Source organism: Corvus cornix, chromosome 4, assembly GCF_000738735.6.
Source record: "Corvus cornix cornix isolate S_Up_H32 chromosome 4, ASM73873v5, whole genome shotgun sequence".
NCBI classification, from domain to species: Eukaryota; Metazoa; Chordata; class Aves; order Passeriformes; family Corvidae; genus Corvus; species Corvus cornix.
The window spans coordinates 13,087,354-13,112,396 of NC_046334.1; the positions used below are offsets into that span (position 1 = coordinate 13,087,354).

At 36.3% G+C, this 25,043-nt stretch overlaps 1 protein-coding gene across 4 annotated transcripts in view; it reads left to right on the forward strand.

Moving 5' to 3' along the window:
• The window catches only part of LRBA (LPS responsive beige-like anchor protein), a 374,344-nt gene that overhangs the window by 108,750 nt on the left and 240,551 nt on the right, over window positions 1–25,043 (forward strand). For all 4 annotated transcript variants that reach the window (XM_039551359.1, XM_039551361.1, XM_039551360.1 and 1 more), the window contains 2 exons: window positions 13,278–13,342; window positions 24,062–24,170. In XM_039551359.1, coding sequence (XP_039407293.1) covers window positions 13,278–13,342; window positions 24,062–24,170 — 174 coding nt within the window. The remainder of the gene's footprint in view (window positions 1–13,277; window positions 13,343–24,061; window positions 24,171–25,043) is intronic.

A 25,043-nucleotide genomic window follows, 5' to 3' on the forward strand; every position in this document is an offset into this window, starting at 1 on the left:
TAAAAAGGATTTGATAATCCTTTAGATATGTGATTAAAAAAATATATATGTTTTGGCATAAAGGGTAGATTTTATAGGGATTCTGTAAGCTGTCAGGTGATTTTCTATCAACTGTAATACATGCTCTAATTTCCTTTTAAAAGCCATTTAGAAGATATCAGGAGTGGAAAGGTTTTCTTTTTATACAGTGTGAACTTCTGCCAATAGGATCTTTGTCTGTATCAAAGATTAATGTAGCTGTACTTGAGTTAAAAAAAAAAAATCCACTTCAGTGATAGATTGCTTTAACAATAAAATGGCTAGAAACATATCTTTATCAGGCAAATGAAAATGATTCAGATCTTAACCCACAAAAATTGAAAAAAGAGCAAAGTCGAGGAGTTCAGGGGAAGATTTTGCATGAATCATGCCTGTAAGTGTTTGCCTTCTGCCTTGTATTGCTAACTTCCCTTGAAATGTTGTGCCAGAAACTTTATAGTGCACTTTGTTTTGTTTTTTGCTTCTATGCTTTTGAAGAATTTGAAGATTGGAAGAATATTTGCTAGCCTAGCTTTTTGTAGAGATGAGGTGGCTCTGGAAGGGAGAATATTCAAGATCGTCTTACTCTACTGTGGATTATTTAGATTGTTAAGATGTTCAGATCTGCTTCATACCAAGTGGATCCAGGCACATTAATAAAACTGTGTAAATCTTAACATTTGAAAACATGGGATTGGCAAGCATGTTATTAATTGTTATGCAAGTAGCAGTAGGGACACTTCTACTGCAATTTAGTAACAAGTATTACATGGTCCTTGTTACTGAAAAACAAAATGAAAGGTCTTTATCCTAATCTTGTTTAGGATGCTCCTGGTTGGAATGTAGTTGGGAAATACCCGTTGAGTTTTACGTATAGCGCTACTTATGATATTTGAAGAGATTTTACGTTATAAACTGTTTTCTCCTCAAAAAATCTTGTTATTCTTTTCCCCCCACAATATATATTTTAATCTACAGTGGTTTAGTTTTGCAGGATGGAGACTGTGGTCAGAGCTAGGGAGAGGCAAAGGTAGATCCCGCAGTAGTCAGTTGCCATGCTATCAGAGTATTCTCCTGGGACAGAAGAGATTGAAGTTCAATTAATGTTTCATGTAACATTTGTTATCACCAGGTAGAATAATCTGTCTGAAAAGTTTCAACATATCTTCACAAAGTAGCTAATAGTCCAGGAGCTCAAGGGCATTCAGGAGTCATGTGGAAGAGTCCAGTTTTGAAAGAAATTAAGTTCTCTCAATCTGTAAGAGATTGATTCACCTCTGTTGTCCTCAATTGGCATTTCCTTTTTTTTTTTGTTGTGATATATGAAGACATCAGTTCTCTTCTGTAGAGTCTTGGGGATAAAATGTAAGGTTTCTGCATTCTCCTGCATTGCAAGACACTTGATATAAGCACAGTCAGCTGTTTGGCTAGTGGTCAGCAGGATTAACTCTGGAGAGAGTGAATCAAAGTCCTGGAAGGTGTGGGTGGGCACTGGCTGTGGCATCCAGACTCATTAAATGTGGTCCTTTGCTGTTTGGATTTTAGATACTGTTTTGTCAGTAAGTTTCCTTCTAACAAAACAGAAGGTTACGTTACCAAATCTGTTCCCTGGATTGCCTGGGTTCTCCCTTACACTGATATATCTGGGGTTTTATGCATAGTGTAACTTCTTTCCTTCCTGAGTGGGAGGTTTTCTTCCATCTCTGAAACCTGAGGATTTCAGTTCGGGTGCTGAAAACATATATTGACAATTTTCATGATTGGTATTTGTCACTGAGGAGAGTAGTTGGAATAATTACAAATGGATTACATGTGCTATGGATATTTTGTTGCTTGCTTCATTGAACTATGTTATACATTTGAAGTGTCTGAAACTGAAGATCAGATTGGTAGATAACTGTCTGAAGTGCAAATCTGATAAGATTGAAATAAATGGAAACAGCTGGGAAAACCTTTCCTTTGAACTGGAGTATGTTGAAATTACATTTAAATTAGCTGCATATATTTTTTTTCCCTCTGACTTAAGCAAGATGTAAATTTTGTTTCTCCAGAACTAGATTATTGTAATATATTCTGTGTGAAACCCCAGGATAATGTAAAAGTTGTCTGTTGGAACTTCCTCCCTATTCTGATATCCTGTTGCTTTCTAAATTGTTTGAGAGTTTAATTGCCTATACTTGCCTGTTGAGTGGAATTGCTTGGAGAGCACCCTAACATGTTTAAGTAGGAGTTTCTTTCAAACTCCTATTCTTAAAATTGCCAAGGTTTACACTTCACTACATAAAGATCTGCTTGAAATCTGTCTTTCCCCTTAGGTGTAGTTGCTGGCCTGAGGAATGTTGTGCTTTTTGTATGGCTTATAGATAGGCCATTTAAAATGTCTGTGTCCAACACTGGCTAAATTTTAGAGACATTAATTGTGATAGACTCATGCAAGAAACAATATGCCATGAAGTGAATGGATGTATATTGTCAGTTTGCTTAGTAGAAATCAAAGACGTTTGTAACTTTGCTTTTGCCTTAAGCGTGAAAATAGGTTGGAATGAATTGAGAATTATTTGCCAATACTGCATGAATAATAAGTGACCTTTTCTACACTTAGTGATGCAATAAGCACTTGGTAGTTGTATCCTGGCGGGTAGTAGTCTCAGTAGTTAAAATGTGTTTGCTTTATCTCCTTATATCTTTCCATAATACTTAGTCTAGGAGGATGTTTTAAGGGTTTGCTCATTTTCCAGTTTGGAGATGAAATGTATGACGTGGGATTTTAAGATGAGCAAGAACTAGTGGTCTTTGGTTTATGCTACACAACTGCTTTCCAGGAAGGAATTGTGAGCTTTGTGGTTTTGAACAAAAATTTAAAAAATACACTTGTATGAAAAAAATGTCAAGAGGGCTCCTATATATTAGACTAAGAAAGCATGTAGAAAGGTACAAGCAGATAGGTGTAGTAAAGCTATGACATTTTTGTTTGGAGTGATGTGAAGCATTGTTTCTTGTGACAATCCACTTTGAGGATTCAATGGGACTTGCAGGCTTTGGGTAGAGAAATGGATAAAAGATGGGGTTAAAAACCACAAAACCATTCTTAGAAACAGTTTACCACTGGAGTGGAGAGAGATGAACTTTCCCAAGTTGGTCTTACTGAAACAGAATTCTGCGGCAAAAGTCAGGATTTTTCCTCCCTGATTTTCTTTTTTTTTGAAGTGAAGTCTTTAGTGGTTCTATAGATTTCTCATATATTATCAGCTCATTTGAAGAAAAATTCTCTCATGAGTTAGAAAGTATTTGCATTTGGTCAGAAATTCAGGACATGGTGTGAGTTTAATGGAAAACACACCTTCTACAGCTAAAAATACTAGCCCTTTAAGCTGTGTTGCTGTAATTTGTTTGATTAATGTATACGTTTTTATGTCTAGGGAGGAGAGTGGATTGTCTAATGTAAATGTGAATCTTGGGAGTGGGATAGGGGAACAGGACAGCTTCATTTCTATTAATGTACAGTGCTGCAGATGTTGAAAACCAAGGGAACATAATTTAGCTACAGAAGGAAGACTTTTCTGAAGAAAAAAGGCATCCTGTTGCTTCACCAGCACACTAGGACTTAAAAAAACACCACCATTTAAGGTGAGTTTTGTGCAGAGAGAGCACACCCTGTGGCTTGGCAGTCTAGTCAGAAGGATGATACCACGCTGACTTTATAACTAGATCTTTGAACAATATTCTCATGGGTGGTAAATGCAAAACAAAGTAATATCAACTGGCACTTAATTCTGTGAGCTCCCTGCTGGTGGGGCTCTGCACTGAAATGGAACTCTTCCTGACAGGAAGTCAGCCGCGAAGTGTGGAGACCTCTGAAAATAAAGTGTGCTTTAATTTGACACCCTGCTGTTTTACAGCTAGTCTGTTTAATTTGAGACTATGGAAAGAGAGTTAGTGCAGGGGAGGGGTATGAGATTATGGAAAGTTCAGTGAGCAGCAATGCTTGTTGCTGATTTAATACTAATTACAAATATGGGAACTTTTTTGTTCGTGTTAATAAACCAAATAATGTGTCTCTGTTTCCAAGCAAAACTGCTTGGGGAACTCAGGATCTGGGGAGCTGTGCTATGTACTGGAAGTTCTACCTGGAGAAACTTTGTGTAGTGGTGCTGTTAAGTTTATTGTCTAACTTGCACTCTTACTTATATGCAGCTGTGCTTTTTGCCTATCTCTGCAAATGGGAAAAAAACCCTACATTTGTCTCATCAAATATTGTTGGCAATGTACTAACTTTTACGTAAATATTTTGCGTTAAGTGATAAAAATTTGTAATTCAGATTATGCAGCAATTATGATAGTGGGGTTCATGACTGTTAGGTGTTAGATCCTAGGTCAGAGTCAATTTGATTCAGAAGAAACAGCTGGATTTTTCCAGTGCTCTTTGAATAGTTCCAAAGACATTTATTTCTATTCCTACAACCAAAATGGTTATATTTTTCTTCTGTAAAAATGGCTTGGTGGTGCAGGTAAGGATTTTCAGTGAAAGGAACAGAAAATTATTATTTATCATGTTTATTGTCGTGACAGATGAGAATAGGGCCCTTTGTTGCAACATGTCGTGTATATATTATATTTTAGTGTAAATAAAGACAATAGATGTAGGATGAGGAAGGGAACATGGTATGCAAGTGGAAAGTACTGGAAGAGGCATGTTTTTCTGCTATTTTTTTTTTTTTTCCCAATTGATTTAGCTTCATTTTCTCTAAATCTTTTAAGAAAAGATCTTCATTAGGATAAGATTGCCTAAGGGACTATCAAGGGACAGGTTTGGACATCCTGTGTTATGAGTGAAGAGATGGGATTGGTTTACATGTGTGAATTTCCTTCCCTCAAAAGTAGCAGTGATAGCAGGAATCTTGTTCATCGCGTGCATGCATTCATTATGAGAGCTTAAATAGAAACCAAGCTACATTTGGGGAAAAGGGTAATAGAGAATCATGGAATCATGGAAGGTTTGGGTTGGAAGGGTCCTTAAAGATCATTTAGTTCCAACCCCTCTGCTGTATAAAGGGGCTTATGGTTCCAAAAGCAGTGTTCACCATGTGTAGTATTTCTTTATTAGTTAAATTTATTTATTTGAAGCTAAGAGCATTGAGCAGGAGGGTTGCTGCTATTTGGTGGTGATAATGGATGTTGCCATCAGGGGGACCAGTCCAGCACTACTGATGCAACTGTGCAGCACTGAATATGCCGGGATTTTCTTGTTCTTATAATTTGTAGTCTACCTTAAAAAGCATTTTCTTTCCTGTTCAGTGGTTTTGCAAAATCTCAAATTGCAATCCCAGTTAAACAAAAAAGCACTGAAATCAAGGGTCAGTTGTGTTATGCTCCTGCTATTCCTCGATTTGTTTCCTTTGTTCATGAAGATTATGCCGGCACTGCAACTTAATTATTTGGATCTCTTCCCTTTGTTCATCTTATGTTGTTGCTTTCCCTCACGTCTGTTTTTCTGACTCATCTCCTTTGGCTTGAGAGTTTTGTGCTCCACATTGCTTCTTATTTACAGAACTGCTTGGTGCTTTGATTTCTCAATTAATTTTTAGGATTCCTGTTCCTGTTCTTTCCGAAGCTAGTCTTTCATCTTGGCATTGGAAATAGCCAATGGTTAAAGAACCTGGAGAGGAAACTGCAGTGGAGACGGTTTGCTGCTAGATGAACTCAAACCTGACCCCTAATTTTGTTTCATGAGGTGTCATGGCAACAGCCTGCTAGTGGGAGAGAGAAAGGGAGAAGCTGCCCAGGGAAATTGGTTCCTCCATCAGAAACTGGGGACCTGAAAGCAGCGATCCACTCATTCATTTTTTTCCCCAGTTTTTCATACTTCTTTGAAACTAGATACAAAAATGAAATTTATGGGTTCTGATCAGAGAGATGCAGCTTTTATGCTGTGATAATTATTACTGATATGATTTTATTTATGCAGACAGTGATATTTTCATAATTTTATATTAATTTTGGATTCAGTTAAAGTTTTCTTTATTGCTGTTTTGAGAATACTTGTTGTCACCATAAATTATGGCAACTGCAACCTATTTTGAGATTTTTTTGGCTGTGTGTACTTGTTAAATTTGTATGTGCTGTAACATTTTATGTAGCTTATCTTTCGTAACAATGCATTTTTTTAGGATAGATGTGCGTCCTTTGTAGAGAAGGCTACAATTGTCACTTTGAGAGTAATCTCATAGCATAAAAGGCATTGTCTGACAAGCTGACAGTTACTTCTGTGCTATTTTTACTGAAGAATCTAGTACTTAAGTATGTAACTCCAGCTCTACATGTGTATAATTTATTTTCAGAATCTATAAAAGCTTACTGTAACTTGAACTCTAACTTTTAAGTATTGGAATTAAACTCTCATTATAGTTTTAAGCATTTACCACTAACAACATAATACTAGTTTATAGGAAGCTCTGTTTACATGGAGTAACCCACATGGTTAAACAGCAGGGGAGTCTTCTGCTTTTAGTTAAAAACCTGCTGTTTCTGTATGGCTTATTTACTACTTCTTTAATTCTTAATGTAGTGTGCTGTGGAACTGGGCATGCAGAAGTCAGCAAAGAGTTCTGTTTTCTGCGTCTAAGGTTATTACTTGCTGTACAATAATAAAGGCACTATTTTATTGGGTTAGTTGTAATTAGCTTCAGCACTAGGCATTGATATAAATCATTTCTAATCTGTTTTCTTTACATTTTCATTCTTTTAAACTGGTTTAACATAGCTTCTTTCTGTCGTCCTTTTACATGAGGACTAGGGTTGTAATTGCTTTTTTGAATTAGGCTGTCGGAAGCTAATGTGCGTGTTGCTCCAAGAATTGATTAAGGAATGCTAATGAATTTCATATAGCACTTTTAAAAGATTGTAATAAATACTCTCTAGTGGTGATCTGTTATAACATTAGAATTCAATACAGTGTTGTCATGCTGTGCAGCTGGGAAAATAGTTGGTATAAGAAACTTTGATTCGGTTTCATAGTTAAAATAGCAAAGAATTTTGTGGTTATTAATAAAAGAAGTCATATTCCAACTTTTCCCCAGAGTATATTTTATGAAAGTAGCTATCATTATAATAATCTTTGTTCCTGTGTTTGATAAAACAGATCAAAAAATACTGAAACAGTGTTAGTTTTCATTTTTCTGCTTAATGTTTGATACCACGTGGGTCCTGTGCCATTCTGACTGATTTATCAATACACAAGTACTGCAGCATGTTCAGTTGTTCCTCAACAGCACAGGTTTGAAACAAGAATTTGTTCTTTTCAGTCAGTTGTACAACACTGAACGTGTTTGTTTCTTGAATTTCTTCTTTTTTCAGGAGTAGATAATCCCATATGCACAATCTCAGCACACCTTTGTGTATGGTCCATTAGTTTGATATGAGTGTGTTTGGGATATTTTCCCACATCAGTGGGTGTGGTGTTATACCTTCACTTGAGAAGCTCTCTCATCTAGTTAATTTTTACACAACTTTCTCCTGCAAGACTCATTAAAATTTTCAATACAAAGACTTCAGTTGTGTACTGTCACTGGCGGATTTTTTGACAAAAAGCAATGTCTTTTTTAATGAAATGCCGGCAGTAAATAGTTTTTATTATAACTGGGTGTGTTTGATAGTTTTAAAAGTCTTAGAAAAATAATTAGCTCTTTTATATTGTTCTAATGGCAGCCTTGCAAGTTTCCCCTGGAGCACTCTCTAATGAACAGGCCTTGATTTTTCCAGTTGGGCTTTTAGATTCCCAGAGGACTTGACTTCAGACCTTGAAGGGCAGCAGCTGCCATTTGTCTTGAGCCCGGAGTTGCCAAACAGACAGACCATGTACTAATAGGACACATTTGTACAGCCAGAGAATGTGGGACCCCGATAGAGCCCTAATGATGATCATCTGTTGAGAGCTTGTAGCTGGCCAGGGTTAGAGTAACTTTTATCACCCTTATTGAAATCAAAACCTCTGTATTGATTAGTGAGATAGCTTGGCTTGTTACATAGATGCCATGTTAAAGCTTTCATGGAGAAGCCTTTGTTTAAATTTCTGTAAATCCAAGCCTGTTCGATAAGGTTTTTTGCGTGACAAGAGGTTCTGGATTTTTAGGATAATAGTAAATATTTTTGCAAGTTCTCACTTTGTTTCAGGATTCAGCAACAGTGGTGATGTTCTGTAGACAAAGGGCCGTGAAAATATTTATTGAAATTATTTTTTTTCTCAGTCAGTTTCTGATAGTTCTTTTTTATTATTTGTTTATGGTTTTTAAATTTTATCAGAGCATACACATATGTCTGTATATATACTAGATAACTATCTCAAATGTGTTTTCATGTTATTTTTATATTTATTTGTGTCACGTCTTTGCAAAATGTTGCTCTTTTGTAAGTACTTGGCATGTGCTAATTTCGATATTAAATTGCTGCATGGTTTCTAGATATGATTTCCTATAACTCCATGTTGCTTTTAATTTTTTTCAGTGGAGTTTTGTAGATTAAAATAACTGAAGCATGCCTCAACCTTTAAAAGTAATTTATGTTTGCAGATATTCTGCTTAACATGCAGTCTAACTTTTTTTAATTATGAAGAACCCAGCTGAGATATAATCTACTTTTCACTCTATGTTCTTTATTGCTGAGTTCATTCAAGCCTGTAGTGGATGTGGTGCTGAGAGAGTGCTGACACCAAGTGCAAACACTGCTGAAAAGTTCTTGATAGTTTACTTTAGGCACTTAAAGATTAGTATATCTCTCTATGAACAAGTTTTTCATGCAGATTTGACCTTTACTCTAGGATATAATATGTCTCTTAGTTATATGTTAACACATTTTCCCACCCTGCTCCTTAGTGCTCCATTCATAGTTGACAGTACCAAAGTCATCCTTCTCCTTTGTTTCATAACCAAAATAAATTATCAAAACTCCACCAGCTTTATGGGAAAGATGGATTAGTGAAGAATTCTCTCTTTTTTGCCTGCTGATGAGCGTGTGTTTCAACTGCTCGATATAATCCTTCACTGTAGAATACGTTAAACTTTTTAGAAGGATGTTTTTATAAGATCCTGGGGAAAATGAATTATTAAGGAGCATGCATGTGTATATATATATATAGATATAGATATATATGAATTAGAGCAGCAGAACAGTTTGCTACAGTTGGAAATAGAGCAGTTTTCATCTATTGGAAATGTTTTAAATACTCTGTTCAAGATCCATGGTTAATTGCTTAGCCATCAGAGCAGCTGATGGGTTGGTCTTGCAAATGTTTGTATATACCCTGAAGAACGTATGTTTTGGGGTATTCACAGGATAGTGGAATGGTTTGAGTTCGAATGGACCTTAAAGAACATCTAGGTCCAACACCCCTGCCATAGTCGTTTGAAATATGATTATATTGCTTTACCAAGAGTGTATAGGTGAGGAGCAATATGTCCGTTTGCTGCCCTGCAGGCAAGCACTTCAAGCTAACAAACCAACAAAAATGTGTATCAACAAAATTTTCTTGGCATTTGTTTGAGTGATTACAGTTTAGGAATGGTTGTACTGGGCTAGATAAAGGCTCTACTTTGATTCTTGTCCTGTCTCCGACTATAGACACAAAGAGATGGTCAAAAAGAATAAAATGGGACTAGTAAGTGTAATACTCTCTTCACTGCTCAGTGTGTTTTCTGAATTGGATGCAGTTTCTGTTTATTTAGCCAATATTAATGTATTTATTTTCTTCATGTGTGCTTGTTCAGTCTCCTCTTGATCCTATTGAACTTTTAATCACCATGACATGCTTTTGGTGATAGATTCTTTACACACTGTGTAAAGAACCACCTGCATTGTTTTGAAGCTAGCTCCTACCATCTGCTGCTTGTAGAAAAGGTTTTTTGGGTAAATTTGAGGTTCCTGAAGCATTTGATCTGAACAAGGCTACTCAGAATGCGTAGGAAGCCAACCACAAATGGAAAAAATGACTCTTCAATAGAGGTGACACTGGAAAAATTTTTAAAGAACTTCACTTATCTGATCATGGCATGTGATTAGAGATATACCTGGCTTTTAAAAAAGGAAATACGAGGATAAAGTAGTGTAAAAGACTTTTAAATGCATCTGAAGGCTACACATAAACATGCACATACACAGATAGCTACACATACACATGTAGGTGCAATAGAATCAAATGGGATGTACAAGTACTCAAGACTGTTTGCTACCCTATTGTTGCTGGTTATGGTCTAATGCAGGCTGTGGTGTTTTGTATGTCGTGGCCTTTGGTTATAGTCTAACCATATAGTCTATAGTCTGTGCATGTTGTTGGTCTTTGTGTTTCCTAGAAAAAAAGTAAATGTAGTAATTTATGAGTTTTATTAGAGCATTTGGTGCTGTCGTACAACTGATCATTAGTCAGAGTTAATTAAAAAACCCCACTGTAAAATAGATTAAATAACCCCAATATTACTCAAATGGGATAACAAGTCACAATATCAACCTTGAAAGAGATTATTAGTTTCTGAAATGAGGGGTTTAAGACCACTACTGTTCAATGTTTTTGTTTAATGACCCTTGTGCACTCAGTAAGAATGTGCTAATGAAACTTGTTGATGATATAAAATTAGAGCTATAGATGACTGGGATATAATGTTGCTCACTGCAGAGTTGTGCTGCATAGAAAGGAAATGTAGTATGTTATTCCATACAAAATTATAATTCAGGTGAGGTTTGAAGCACCATTTCAGGAAAGGTTTTAGTCCTTGCTTAGAGTACTTATGGACTTGTTTATAGTTCTCTTAGGAAATAGGTGAAATAATAGCGAGTTAGGAAATTTCCTTATCATAGTATTTGTATAAAATGTGATTTCTAATTTATCTCCTTATGATAGTGACTGGAGCTATTTGTGATAGTGTCTAGTGCTTCTTGGTTTTCCCCCTGCTTCACTGTTGAGTGTACAGTGACCAAAAGCATTAAAAGTAGATGATGTCTCTTGGTCACTAAACATTTACAGCTGTGGGAAATGATGGTCAATTACCTACAGCTTAGAACAGGTATGAAATTATTGACTCGGTTGATCTTCCCTTATAGTCCTTCCTCAGAAAAGTGCTGAAATGTGTTTTGTAGTTGTTCAGTTGCATTAGTGGTTGAGTTTGAAGCTTTTAACGTGTTTTTTCCCTAATACCTTTGGGAGATGGATAACTAAGATGTTGATATAATAATGCAATATGCATACTGAGTGTAATTGTTTGAGAGTGAACATATACTGTGGGGGAATATTGAATGGATCATGAAAGATGAAGACCATTAGTCTTTTCTTTCAACTATTAAAATAAGCTTTAGGGTGTGTTCAGCTGTGATTTATGAAATTGTTTAGACTAACACCTTCTTTGATGATGTCTGATGTAGAGAAAAATGCTGAAAAGTATCATGATAAATGCACTTTCTTTTCAATTTTGGCAGCCTCCATCTTCACCAATTAAATTTTCAAGTATTGTTGTAAGCTCTTTAGAGAGCAGAACAACAGATGGACAGTGTCATAAGTGGAAAAAATTATTTTGCTTTTCTTGAGTTTTCTCACGCTTCAGCTAACAGGATAGTTTCAGTTACCATCATATAAAGCTAAATATTTAGAACCTGATACTACATTTAAAAATCTCTTAGAAGGTTTATTTGCATGTGCTATTTTGTTTGAATATTAGAAACTATAAAAGGCTTTTTTTGTTTTCCACTAGAATACATTTATAATTCGTGATGAATAATATGTTACAAGTTCCAATTACTCTCCTTTTAATTCTGACTCCTTGAAAATTGTAATACATTGTTGCAGCTTAAACATGATGAGCATGATAAACATGATAAGCATGTCTTGGGCCTGGAAAGACAGATTGAGAAATCAGTTATAATCTCTCCCCTGCATTTGAAATTTGGAAATCCTTTTTTTTTTTTTTTTTGGGTGGGGGCAGAGGAGCAGAATTTAAGTTGTGAAGAATAACATTGTTTTAGTGTGTGTCTGATCAAGCCTTTGTCTCACTGAGAGGTAATTCTGCAACACTGAACAGCAAAAAATGCACTCTGACACTGTGTATTAAAAACCTCCTACTTTCAGAAATCTGAAATTTAAGACATGTTTGCAGTTTTGAACTTTTTGCCTGCCTTGGAGCTGATGAGACTTTTTGAAAATAACCACACTGGCAGAAGTACTGATGCGGATAATCATTAGGATTATTATTCATAGAACAAAGAGTAAGAAATCAAGAAAGCTGATGTGTAAAAGCACATGAACCTTAACTATCTGCTGCAGAATCAGTCTTTTGTATTAGATTAGAAGAATTGAAGAGTTTAAATCAAGAGCTATATTTGTCCTGTTCTATCAAATTGCCTCTACATTTTCCCCAAAAGATAAGGTGCACACATTTACTACTCTGATTTTTAACTAGGTTAACTTGTTCCTATGTGGTCTAGGAATAAAAAATCTACTTTGTCTGTTTCTTAACTAATCTTGTTTTCTTCTCATCTTTCAAATGAGGGTAACAAGCCCCAGTGATAGGTCATCTGAGTTGGTTGCTTTCACCTGTGTCTCTTGTGGGGGCCAGGCAAAACCCACCTACATGTTTAAGAGGTGTAGAATTTTGCTTAATTCAAGGTTCAGCTGGATTTAAGGAATGTGCATGATTTAAGGCAGTGCATGTTCATCTGCCATTCGCATATTTTCAGTGTGGTAAAAATGTTAAATTTTTATAAAACATTGTGTGTTAATGGTGCAATATTTGGATTGTTAACAGATTTTTTTTTTTTAATAAGTAGAGGTGACTGTGTGATGCCGAAATTAGGATTATTATTGGGAAATATGCCTACTAGACTTTAGGCTGTGAGAGAAATTTGTGTCTGAGGAATGAGCCTTGCCTTAATGTGAAACAGTTTCTAGCATTATCATGGTTCAGTAAGGCAAAAAGCATCACTGAACCAGCGTAAGTTCAGGCTTATTACATCACATAGCAAAAGAAAATGATGAAATCCTTTGTGGGATGTTTTTGGATTTTCTTCTCTCCACAATAGGACCTTAAGTAAGTGATGCTGCCCTGGTTCTTCATGCTGGCATTCATTGCTGCCTGATCAGCAAACAATTAATGCTTCGTGTGTTAGCTGATGATGGTGTAAGTTGCTAAAACTGAAAAGGAAGTGTATGATTTTATCTCTGAAAATACCTCTTCTGAGTTTTGTTTTTATACAGCTAGTTTTCTCTTCTTTTTGTCTTTCCCCAGGAGTGGCAAAACTCTATACAGAAGAATGCTGGCCTTGCCTTTATTGAGCTTGTCAATGAAGGAAGGTAAGTCACAATGTCTGGTAGCACCTCTGCCTTAGCCTTAAGGAAGTTGTGTGCCTCAAAACTTTCTAAAAAATAATTTTTCCTCTTCCTTTTTGTGTAATTTTCTTTGCGTTTTATGAGCATGGTTTCATGTTTTTTAGTAGTTTGGTTCAGTTCTAATTCTGAATATGGGATTTTGCAGAATCTTAATGCTCTTTAGTTTCATTAAACACTTTGCTTATCTGTGTGTCGTGGATTTTCTTTCTTCCTGTCCTTGTGTACTGGTTAATGTTGAGACTATAATTTGTATTCAGCTAATCTCTTGAGAAAGGGGATTGATATTTGAAAGACATTACTGCTAGGAATTGTGAGATAAGCCTCTGTCTCAAAAATTAGATTCCAGTTTGCTCATTTATTTCTGATCTATCTCATAAAGTAGAAAGGAAGAGTGTCCCTCTAAGGAAAAAAAAAATCTCTTAATATTACCAATTAGTTTAATGTTCTATCCATAACTTTATACGTATATTATTGGAACTTACAGAAAATGACAGAGCAGGTGATGAGGCCATGCTCTTTGACTTATAGTCAGTGTTCAGAACCATCAATATTTTCTTCATTATGAATTGATTGTTGAGCAATAAGAGAACAATATTTACTTTTTTTCTGAAGGATTTTTTTACAGATGTCTTAATGAGTTAGCTAAGGTGTATTATAAGAAATGCCACTTATTTAAAACTAAGTTCAGCTATGAATAACTTCAGCTAGTAAGAATGCAAATAGAAAATAAATGTTATGTGATTAGGTACTGAACTAAAAATGGAATCATTTATCACATAAATTAATACGCTATAAAAATATTTTTTTATCATTGCAGCAATGGGGAAAATGGCTAAATGAGAGTTTTTTTCTTTCTTAAGATGTAGATGTTCTCAAGATACATAAAAATAATGGCCTTTTTAATGGGTTTTAATGGTTGCATTTCAGTTTATGGTAGGGGAAACACCATTCTGAGGCAGAAAAAACATTTTGCTACTAGTCTTGATCCCAAGGGCCAAGGTAAAGTAACAAGGGTGTTCAGTTACAGTGTTAAGATCTAGCCTATAGTTGTTTCCTATTATGTGAGGCTGACCTGTCTTGACCTTACTTACAAAATGCCTGCTATAAATTTGGCCCTTGATTAATGTTTTATTAGCATAGATAACAGAGATCCCACACACATGTAAACCACAATGTAAGGTTCATCTGTGTAAAGATGATTATCATGGACAAATCAGTTGCTGAGACCGAGCTGTACATGGCAGTCAACCCAGCAGCTATTCAGCTCGTCCAGGTCAGGCTTTCTATCAGTAAACTGTTTGGAATTGACTGTTTTCTCTTCAGAACCTGCAGTGCCCATCACAGACAGATGGAATCACTCCCCCACCTCCATAAACAACATCAATAACTTAGAGTCTAGCCTGAGCAGAGTGGTTGTCTCAGGAACAAATGATCCCTTGAAGACTGGAAAGTGTGGTTTTGGTTAGCAGAAAATGTCTGTGTAATTGTTACTTCATTTCATTTCTGACTTGTAGCAGAGTTGGGTTTTTTTTTTAAGTGGGAACATAACATTCATTATGGTGAAGAGGAGAGGGGATTAATTTCTTAAAAATGGCTCCTTTTATCTGTCTCCATTTTCCTCCATTGCTGTTTATAGGAGCCTTTACAGTTATTGCTGAATCGGTCATTGCGGTGCTTTGTGGCTTTGCAGCATTCACTAAAATGAAACTATTATCCCTCAAATGACAGGAACTATAATCCAGAACTACTTTTTCCTTCTCTTTATGCAGTTTTCACATTATTTTTCTTGCACATATGCTAACACTTGGGCTAAAACATCTTAGACCTTGAATTTATTCTATTTGCTATTTTTTGTGTATTTTTGCCATAGCATTGTAATCTTAGAAATTCCAAAAGCTGAAGTCTTTTAACTAAAACTTAAAGCAATATCTGCACGATATTGATTTAGACTTTAGCTGCATAATTGTATAGTAAAAGCTGAATTTTAAGTTGTTTCTACAAGTGCACAAGAAAAGAAGACAAGGTAGTTGTAGAAAGGACAGAACTGGTTCAGCACGTAAAGGAAGGATGTCTGTAGGGCACCATGACATGAGAGTTAGAATAAATAAAATTAAGGACTGGAAGAACTGCCTGGAATTTGTGGAATCACAGAATTGCTGTTGTCTGCTGCCTTGGTTGGGGGACTTTGGTCATCCTATGTAAACCAGAGTTTTATTCCCAGTATTTATTACTAGTTTTTTTTGACTAACAATGTCATAGGATATTCCAGCTTGAGGTGTGTTCTACTGGTTTTGTTTATTGGGCACATAAGATGACTGAAAAATCTTTCTGGAAGAGGTCTAGAAGGGGAGATGTAAATCTCTTCTTCTGCTTGCTTTCAAATGTATTTTTTGCTTTTATGTGAAAGGTATGAATGTACCTCTCTCTCTCACAGCGGTTGGAAGTTTTATGTTTAGGCTTGCTATGTTTTGGCTAGGATTCCCTGGACAGAAATATGTGCAGAAAGTTTGCCTCTGGGACTCGTAAGATCTGCAGTGTGTGTGCTGCATTCAGAATGTGTTGGTCTGAACTTCCTCATGTTCACAAGTAACTAATGTGTTCCACAGAAGAGTTGCTCCCTGCCTTTCCAGGTAGATCACGCCCACTTCACGTGTAGAGCAGAACTGATTTGTTTGTGCCCGGTGAAATCTTGAGTTTTGAACTGAAAGAAGATCTCTAAACAGGAGGGTAGTATGTGGAAATACGGAACTGTAAACCTGCCTAAAACTGAAATACACAACTGAAGCCTTGAAATCCAGGTTACAAGCATAGTAAAAAGAAAAAAGCCGGCGTAGAATACCAGGTAGCTCCAGAATGTTAGTGAAAAGGTAAAGGAGCAAGTATTTGAGAATAACCTCTCTCTGTGCAGGAAAAGAAACATCAATTTCAGTACATTGCTGCATTTAACATTAATCTGGTTTTAATAAAAAGTAGTAAGTATTGTTCTCTGTTATTGTAGTGTCTGGGAACACTATTAATGCTCTTTGAAACCTTGTTAAAAAGGTGCCTGTACCCGTGGCTCCTCCATGTACCAAGCCATCTGTGCAGGAGAAGGATAGCTTGTGAAGTGTTTTCCTTAGCCTGCTGAACTTCTGTCAGTCTGGATTTCATTCTTGGTGCTTGCCTTTCACCTTTGGGTCCTCCCTTTAGGGAGAGTCTGTTTTGGAGCCTGAACCTGAGAACTTACTGGTGAGGGAATTTGTTCACCAGAACCATCCTCTAGGTGGGATCTAGTTCACTGCCATGGCCAGCCCTCTCCTTTGGAGACTTCTGAGGTGCCCAGACTGATTCATTTTTGCACCCTGGAACTAATTATGTTTCCTCCTTATGCACAAGATGGGGGAGCTATTATTTATGAGCTAAAACAAGCACAGCTTTGTTTTATTTCCTTGCATGTACAAATGCCTCTTTTGCTAGAGCTTTATTTCCTGTACTTGACTAGCCAGCGAGCAGCTCCTGTGCTCTGTGAAGGTTAAAACTCTCTGCTGTCGCTGTGATTCATTAGCACACTTTAGTGTGAAGCATCTCTTATGCTGGACCTTGTTTTCTGTATCAGTCAGGGCACTAACAAACGTACTCGAGCTCGAGCCCAGGCATGACAGTTATTATCCCCTTTGGAGTGATAATGGGTTTGGCATGGCAGGGGTTGAGGGATCAGTCTCCTAAGCATGCTGCAGCAATTATTCTTTCCAATTTTCAGTTGAAGAGGCTCTTGAAGATGCTTAATTTAAATTTTCTCAAACACAGTTTTCTTGGCCATCTAAAGAATTATAAAAGAGTGTTCTATGTTTACATTTTTATATACTTGTAAATGAATATTTACACAGCAGTTGCTTTAAAAAAATGTCACAAAATGTTTGGTTGAAAGACAACCTCATTAAACTAGCAGAATCCATATATAATTTCCTTTCCTTTGCCTTTGCTTTTTCAAATCCTTACCCAAACCAGGCAACACAGAACATAAGGATTCACAAGTGTATCCATGTTTGTTTTTCTGTAGCTTTTTTTTATTACTGCGTTCTCTGTTGTCTAACGAGGGATGAAATCTAATCAAAATTCTCCCCTCAGAGAATATCAGAGCATTTTCTAATATGTCTCTCAATATAGTTAAAAATAGCCTTTTTTTTTCTTTTTTCTTTTCCCAAAGGAAACTTGCAAGGGATTTTGTGCTCCCTTGGATTTAAAATTGTTATTTTTGAGACACTATAGCCTTCTATTAAAAATATTTGTTGGAATTATGCAATTAATTCAGAAGTTATTGGGAGAAAAAGGAAGGCAAACAGAATGCAAATTTAACATCCTTAGCAAGTAAAAATTCCATCAACCAACTGAAACAAAGTCCCATACCTCTCCAGAAACAACCAAATCCAACTGGTATTATTCTCTCAGTACATAACGTCTAATAGTATAAAAGCTGGAATGCTGTAATCATCCATATTTCTATAACTGTTTTTTTTTTTAAGAATTGTACTAAGAAAATTTAAACATATGTCACCTGCTTTTCCTTGTCTTAAATTGTATGTATTGCTTTTGACTGATCATGGATGCAAATATTTTTAATATTGAAATACTTGGCAATCAAGCTGGATGGCCAATTACTTTGGATGCTTTCCGAATGGAAAATGGGGGACAGATGTAGCTGCCCCATTCAATTGTCTCTCGCTTGCAACGCTGCGGTCACTCTCAAGGAATGAACGGTGGAGGATTGTGTTGCCATAGGAGCAACTGCTGTGATGGAAAATAGTTAGAAAAATACAGCTATTAATGAAAAAATGGATGATAACTGACAGACTTTGTGCATAATTGACCAAAAAAGGCTCCGGAGAAAAATGATAAATGCAGTCAGGTCCAAAGTAGAATTGATTACTGCCAGTCTGCTCCCCTTGCTGCAGCCTCCTTGTCCTGAGATTCTGATAACACAGAACCTGCACTTCAGTCTTGTTTTGTGAGAGAAAAGAAGTGTTGTCCACATTTCCTTGCTTTTTGAGTTTTAGCAACCCTTTGTGTTTAAGTGGTACATTTTGTAAAAGAGATTTTTGGTGATTTCTTCCCTGAGTTTTGATGTTATTGTTTTGGTTTGTTTAAAAAAAAAAAAAAAAAGCAGATCTGTTAATGTGTGAATTTGAATACATAAGATCATTAGGCTAGACTTTAAACAACATTTTAAATGTGTTGAAAATTAGAAATTGTAACCTGGATGTATTTCAGAGGTGGATAAGTTGACTTGTGTGGGGTCTTGATGCTACCTAATTTTTTTGTGTGCATGTGTGCGCGCTAAGGTATACTGTGATGCACACGACCTTTTTTAAAACACTTTTTTATTTCACTGAGTTTTGAAGGGTATGTATGTGACAAAGGTAGGGTTTGCTTGTGAGAATACATAATTAATTTGCTGGGTCTATGAAAAAGGAAATTCATAAACCACTTTTGAGCACCTGGGAATTCTGCAATTTTTTTTTTTTTTAATGTAGAAAGTTTTTGGTAACATCTGCTTTTAAAAGAATAGATTAATGCAAGAGTAACAAGAAGATATCTATGCTGTATTGTGTGTGTACACATGTATTGTACTATTGCCATCTGATGGGACATTTTCAGAAATCATCTCTCATAGCACTGTGCAGCAGCTCTGAAATGTGAACACAACAGTTTTCAATGGGCTCTTACATGTCCTAAGAGGCTTTCCTTAGTAGAAAAGATGGGATTGGTGCGTCCCCCCCTCAGCTGCCTTTTCAAAGTGCTGTTTCATTTAATGCTAATGCATGTCCAAGTCAGCATTTTGGTGAGTCTGCACAGTCTTGGGGCTTTGTTGTTTTTTGTGGTTTTTTCCCTCTCCTATTTTAAGGCAATAAATGTGTTCAAACTTTAGTATTCAAGACTTTATGGACTAACTATATTTTTTGAGAATTCAGTCCAGTATCTGTAAAGTATCTGTGTTCCACAGTGCGATTGTAAAACTTCCTTGCAACAGTAATTCCACCACTTAGCACATTGAACAGTCAGATCCCATAAAAGTCCATGTGTATCCATGAGGAACATATCCCCTTTTGAAGTCAGAGAATCTCTTACATGCCGGGTTTATGAGGAAGGAGTGCAAGTAGGAGAGCTTACCTTGCTTGGCTGTCTCAGAGTTCTCTGTTGTGGAGCACTTGGAACATACACAGTCTCTCCCAGCAGTATTTTGTGATAGATTGATGCCTAAACAGCTGCTGTCAGTGTCACCTACAAAGCTTTTTTTCATACTCTGACTAAAACTGATAATTGTTGGACATCAGTAATGCTAACCCAGATTTTTTTGCCTCTTGTACCTCCTAATTTCTGCTAGTTGTAAGGAGAAATTTGGCTTTTTTACTTGCTCATCTAAGCATTCAGCAGCCAGAAATCAGAGGAAGACTTTTAGTTCTTTGTCTCATGGTTTTCTCTTCCAGCATAACAATGAAAATCAGTCTATCTCATGCATTTGGCTGGAACTCCTCTCAGTGGTTTAGCACTTCATTCCTGACCCAGCAAAGTATGCAAGTATATATTTAACTTCCAGCATGGAATCCATCCACTTGCTTGTTTTTACTAGGCTGCTCATCTTTTCGAGGTTAAGCACATGTTTTAAAATACTTCAGTCTGGAAAAAAAGTGCTTGGGAAGAAAAGTCGGTCTGAGACCTTGAATCTGGTGTGCACTGCAAACAGAAGAGTAGCCCTGGTATCCAGAGCCTTTACACTCATAGATATAATGTCTAACTTCTACAGAACATGTCCATGCATGCTCCATCCACATTCTTCTTGTATTAAGATCAGGAAGAAAATAATCTTAATTCTCTAGCATGTCATAAATAAAAACAAACGAGAAGAGAATCTGTCAGGAAGGTGGAATGTGAATCAGCACATTCAACAGTATTTTGGTGTTTAATAGTAATGGAAAAAATCAGCAGATATGTGAGATAGTAGAAGGCAAGCATGGTCTGTCTGTCTGCATACAGAGATTACGAAGCATCAGCAAGAAGGAAACTATTAGACTTGAGGTTATCTTTCATCTTGGGTGTCCATACTTCGAAAAAGACAAAAAATTCAATCTGTTTACTCAAAGAAAGGAAAAGATATCCTTTTGCTGTAAAAAAATGTATTTAATATGTTTTAGATAACATTTTTATTTAACAAAAAAAGAACTAATGTAATCTAGTTGCTGGGGAAAAAAAACAGGATATAAGCAGACAATTATAGTTAGGGAATTTTCATTTGTGGCTTTTTGGTTTTTGTTTGTTTTAATTAACACTAATTGCCTTATAATAAAGCTTTGTTATAGGAGAACATGGTGTAAAATATCATTTTGGTCTAGAACAGGTTGCCCAGAGAAGCTGTGGGTGCCCCATCCCTGCAAGTGTTCCAGGTTGGATGGGGCTCTGAGCGACCTGATCTAGAGGAAGGTGTCTCTGCCTATGGCAGGGGTTTGGAACTAGATGATCCTTAAGGTCCCTTCCAACTGAAACCAATTTGTGATTCTGTAAGCTTCAAACCTTAAAACAAAAATCCAAACAAAACCAAAGTTGGGGGGAATCTTTCTGGAAACTATGCTGTAGCTCAAACAAGGGGTACAGACTTGATGGAGGAAATGAATTTGTTTTCAGGAAGATATTCATGATCAATTTGCATAGAGGCCAGAGCAGGAACTAGCCAGGACCATTAGGATCCTTTAAATCCATGAAGTGCACTTACTGTCTTAGTGAGGAGACTCAGATATTTCTAAACATTTTTTTCCTTAAGAAGAAAACGTTTGTCTCTCAAAGTTACTGATCTAGGTAATTCAGTTTATAGGCTCCCCCACATGTACAAAAGGTGTTGTGTGTAGTTTGGAGTTGAACTAATATTTCAGCAAGAGTCAGATTCCTGTCCTTGCCTCCACAGTGGTCTGCTCGCCTGGGAACAGTTGTTTTATTGAGAGCAGTGAGCTACGCTTAACAAATTTCTGTTCAACATTTTGTTTCCCTTAAATGGAAAAGTAGCAGCTGTCAAGGTTCCCAAAATTATTTTTTAGTAGGTGATTAAAACTTCATTTTAGACATATAAGCAGAGATGTGTTCATTTATACAGGTGCTGTGAGCTCATATTTGCCTTTGATTTTTAGTGGTGGCTACAGAATTCTCTATTATATCATGCCATCCTTACCTTTATGTATCGATATATATATTTAGTTTGTGAAGTTCCATACTGAAACTGAAGTGGTAAATTCAACATAGAAATCTGAGTGGTATGCCATGTATGTGGATACTGTTTTCATAAAGGAACTCCAGACTGCCCTAGATGATGGTACAACTTGAATTGTTTGTTATGAGGAAGTTAATCCAAGCATATGAAGTGTTTGGAAAAGGTTGAACTGAAAAGAAAGATTAAAATTTAAAGTTCTTGAATGTGGAAAAAAAAAAGAAAAAAGAAAAATCATGTCTCAGTTCTATCTGCCTACCTGGCCTACCCCTGTGTGGAATATCATAGGGAAAGTGAGGAAAGTGTGTGGGTTTAGTAGGGAGAGGTGGGGGTGACAACTGATCCATAGGAGACAAAGCTCTTCCTGATACTTGAAGTGTGTTTGTTTTCACTAGGTACCCTTCTGGTCTGTTCGGACAACGTTGTTCCTGTGTGAGGGAATGTAGTTCTTTGCTTTGTTTGGAACACATCCATCATCTCTGGAGATTCATAGCAAATGCTGGGTTCCTTACTGGTTATGTTTGGTAGATAAAACAGAAAACCATGTTGTAAAGTGTTAAAACAATTATTATATAGGGTGATTTCTTAAACAGATGGAAGAAAAGTGGGACTCACAGAGCATAGTTGGTGTTAGATTAAAAGTAGACCTTTTAGAGGACAGCTGGTGTTTTTCAAAGTCTGATCAAGCTAGCAGAAGATATTGGTATTGACAAACTCAAGGAAAATAATGGAATACTGTCCAACTGGGTTACATGCAACTTGTAATAATGTAATTATTACATTAATGTAATGTAACATTATCATACTACATGAGCATTAATGATCCCCTTAATTTTTTAAACAGTTCTTAGTTCAATAAAAAAAGTTTATTTAAATGCTTCTGTATCAGATTTGAATGTGCTACTGGAGATCATGGAGAAGGAGTCAAAGACTTGAAACCTGCCCAGACTATGCAATTGGTTATACAAAATTTCTTGTTGTGGGTTTATCACTAATTCATGCAGATAAATTGGCAGAACTGTCTTTTTGTTGCTCAACAGCTCCTTCCGTTCTAACAGTGACTAAAAATAGAAAAAAAATAAAACCAGTTGTAATGTGGTTTTAAACCAGTGGCTTTTGTAAAGCCTCCCCAAACAGAAGGTGAAGTCACACCTCAAATAGTGAACTGTGCATATTTCTTATTTCAAGGCTTCATCCATGGGGAGACAGTAATCCACCAATTTGGCTGGTTTGTGAGCTCATTGCCTCACGTGGCTGCTGTGCTGCTGTCTGTCTGAGCCTTGTAACGAGAGGGGCAGTGAACAAAGAGCTTCAGGTGTTCTGCCTCTGGATTTCTTCTCATAGGAGCAGGCATGTGACCTTCAAGTTTCCTGCAAGGGTGGAATTCTGAATAGCATAGGAAAAGAGACAGCAAAGCATCACCCTTTCAAACATAGAGACAGGTGGAGCCTTATTTCAGATAAATAAATTACTGGGGTTAAAATTAGCATTGGATGCATTAGAAGGCATCCTGCATAGTAAATCCTGTGGTTGTAAAGTAGACTCTGAACTTGTTGAAATGTATGTTAGCTTATATGTGCAAGGCAAGCTAGTGAATTTGTGTTCTGCTGCTCTTTTTTCTACAACTGGAAGCCTTATTATAAAAAAAGGGTTTAATAACATATATTTTTAAGAATTAATCAGTAGGGCATGTAATGGATTTATCTGGTGTATCTTTGAGTGATCCTATGGAAATGTGCATCTTCTAAAACAGTGTGGCTCCTGTATAGCCAGTTTTAACTTTATGAATCCCAATGTAACTAATTAAAAAGGAAATGTTTTTAGTAACAATATGTGAACTCAGAGAGTAATTGGGTTGTAATTCAATCTGTCAGCTCTGCTGCCATTCATAAACTCAGGGTTTATGAAGGCCTCAGAAATCTCAGTTTGAATTACAGCTTTATTCTGTACATAACCTGGAACAATGTATATCTTAGCATTTCATTTGTGAGACTGAGAATGTTTTATAATCCTGAAAATATTACTTAAATGTATACTTACCGTAAAATTTCAATCTTGCGTTTGGAGGAAAAACTATATTGCACTGCATTTTTTAATTTAGATTTTACATCAGTTATGTTGGAGCTTTAACTGTGGCTGTTTATATGAATAAACTGCTTACTTTATGTTGTGGGGTATGTGAAAGATTTTTTTTTGCATGTCTCTATTTCAGGTAAAACAAATGACTGTCTAGAGTGTTTATGTTTTGTTTAATATTTACTTTGGTTTATATAGAAATAACAATTTTACTAGTTGCCATAGTATTACCCTCCAACCTTATTTATACTGTTTTCTTAACACAATAAAGTCAGTCATGAGAGCCCAACATATTTGCATATCTATACTGTATTTACAGATTTTTATTTTTGGATTTCATTCTCTTAAGGCAGTTGTTAAATATTCTCTGTGCTCAGGTTGCTGAGTCAAACCATGAAGGAGCATCTGGTACGAGTGGCTAATGAAGCAGAATTTATCCTGAGCAGACAGAGGGCAGAGGATATTAACCGCCATGCTGAATTTGAGGTAAGAAAGGAAATCGTGTTTAAGAAAAGCAAAACACAAAAGCATAACCATCCCACTGTGTTTGAGGATTCCAGGGTGTGATAGGGGCTTGTCAGGCTTCAGGAGGTTCCACTCTGAAAAGCGCTTTCCAGTCATAGGGTGATTTGATAAGTTTGCCAGTAACTTTGATGGAAAAAGAGGCTGGGCTGAGCAGAGCAGCTCAGAACTTGTTGAAATCTGCACGCCATAGATTGTAGGGGAAAGAATTTTATCATACCAATGCTGCTCTTTTCCATTTAGCAAGTATCACTGTATGTGTTAAAGCTGCTTAGCATCACAGTCAAGATACAGGTCTGAGAAAAACCACTTTGCTGAAGATAAGTGGTAACAGCTTGTGAAGTGCAAAATGAGAAATTACTTTCTTTTTTCTTTTTGTATCATCTGCTGTTTAACTAATCCCTCTCTAAACCCATTCTTCTTATGTTTTACATGCCTCAGTGTGGTTTAGTTATGTTTTCATATTTTCACCCCACTTAAGGGAATCTAAAGTGAAATGATGGTCTCTGTTTTTGTAATAAACTTGTATTACTTGTAACAAAAATACAAGCCTGTTTTCTGAATCACTTCAGTCATATCTCCAATGTAGGATCATCTTTCCCTATGCTTTAATTATTGGGTAAATGAAAATGAAGCTAAATCTCTCTCAATTCACTAATATTGTACTTAAAGAGTACTTTGTCTGTCTTCTGGCGTGTGATATTACTTGTGGTTTTGTTTTTAAAATGCAGCATTAAGAGATTGAAGGCACATTTGTGCTTAACGTATTTCTAAACTGTTTTCCTCTTAAATCTTTACTTGAAAAAATACTCCCCAAAGATGAAAGCATATTTGTCT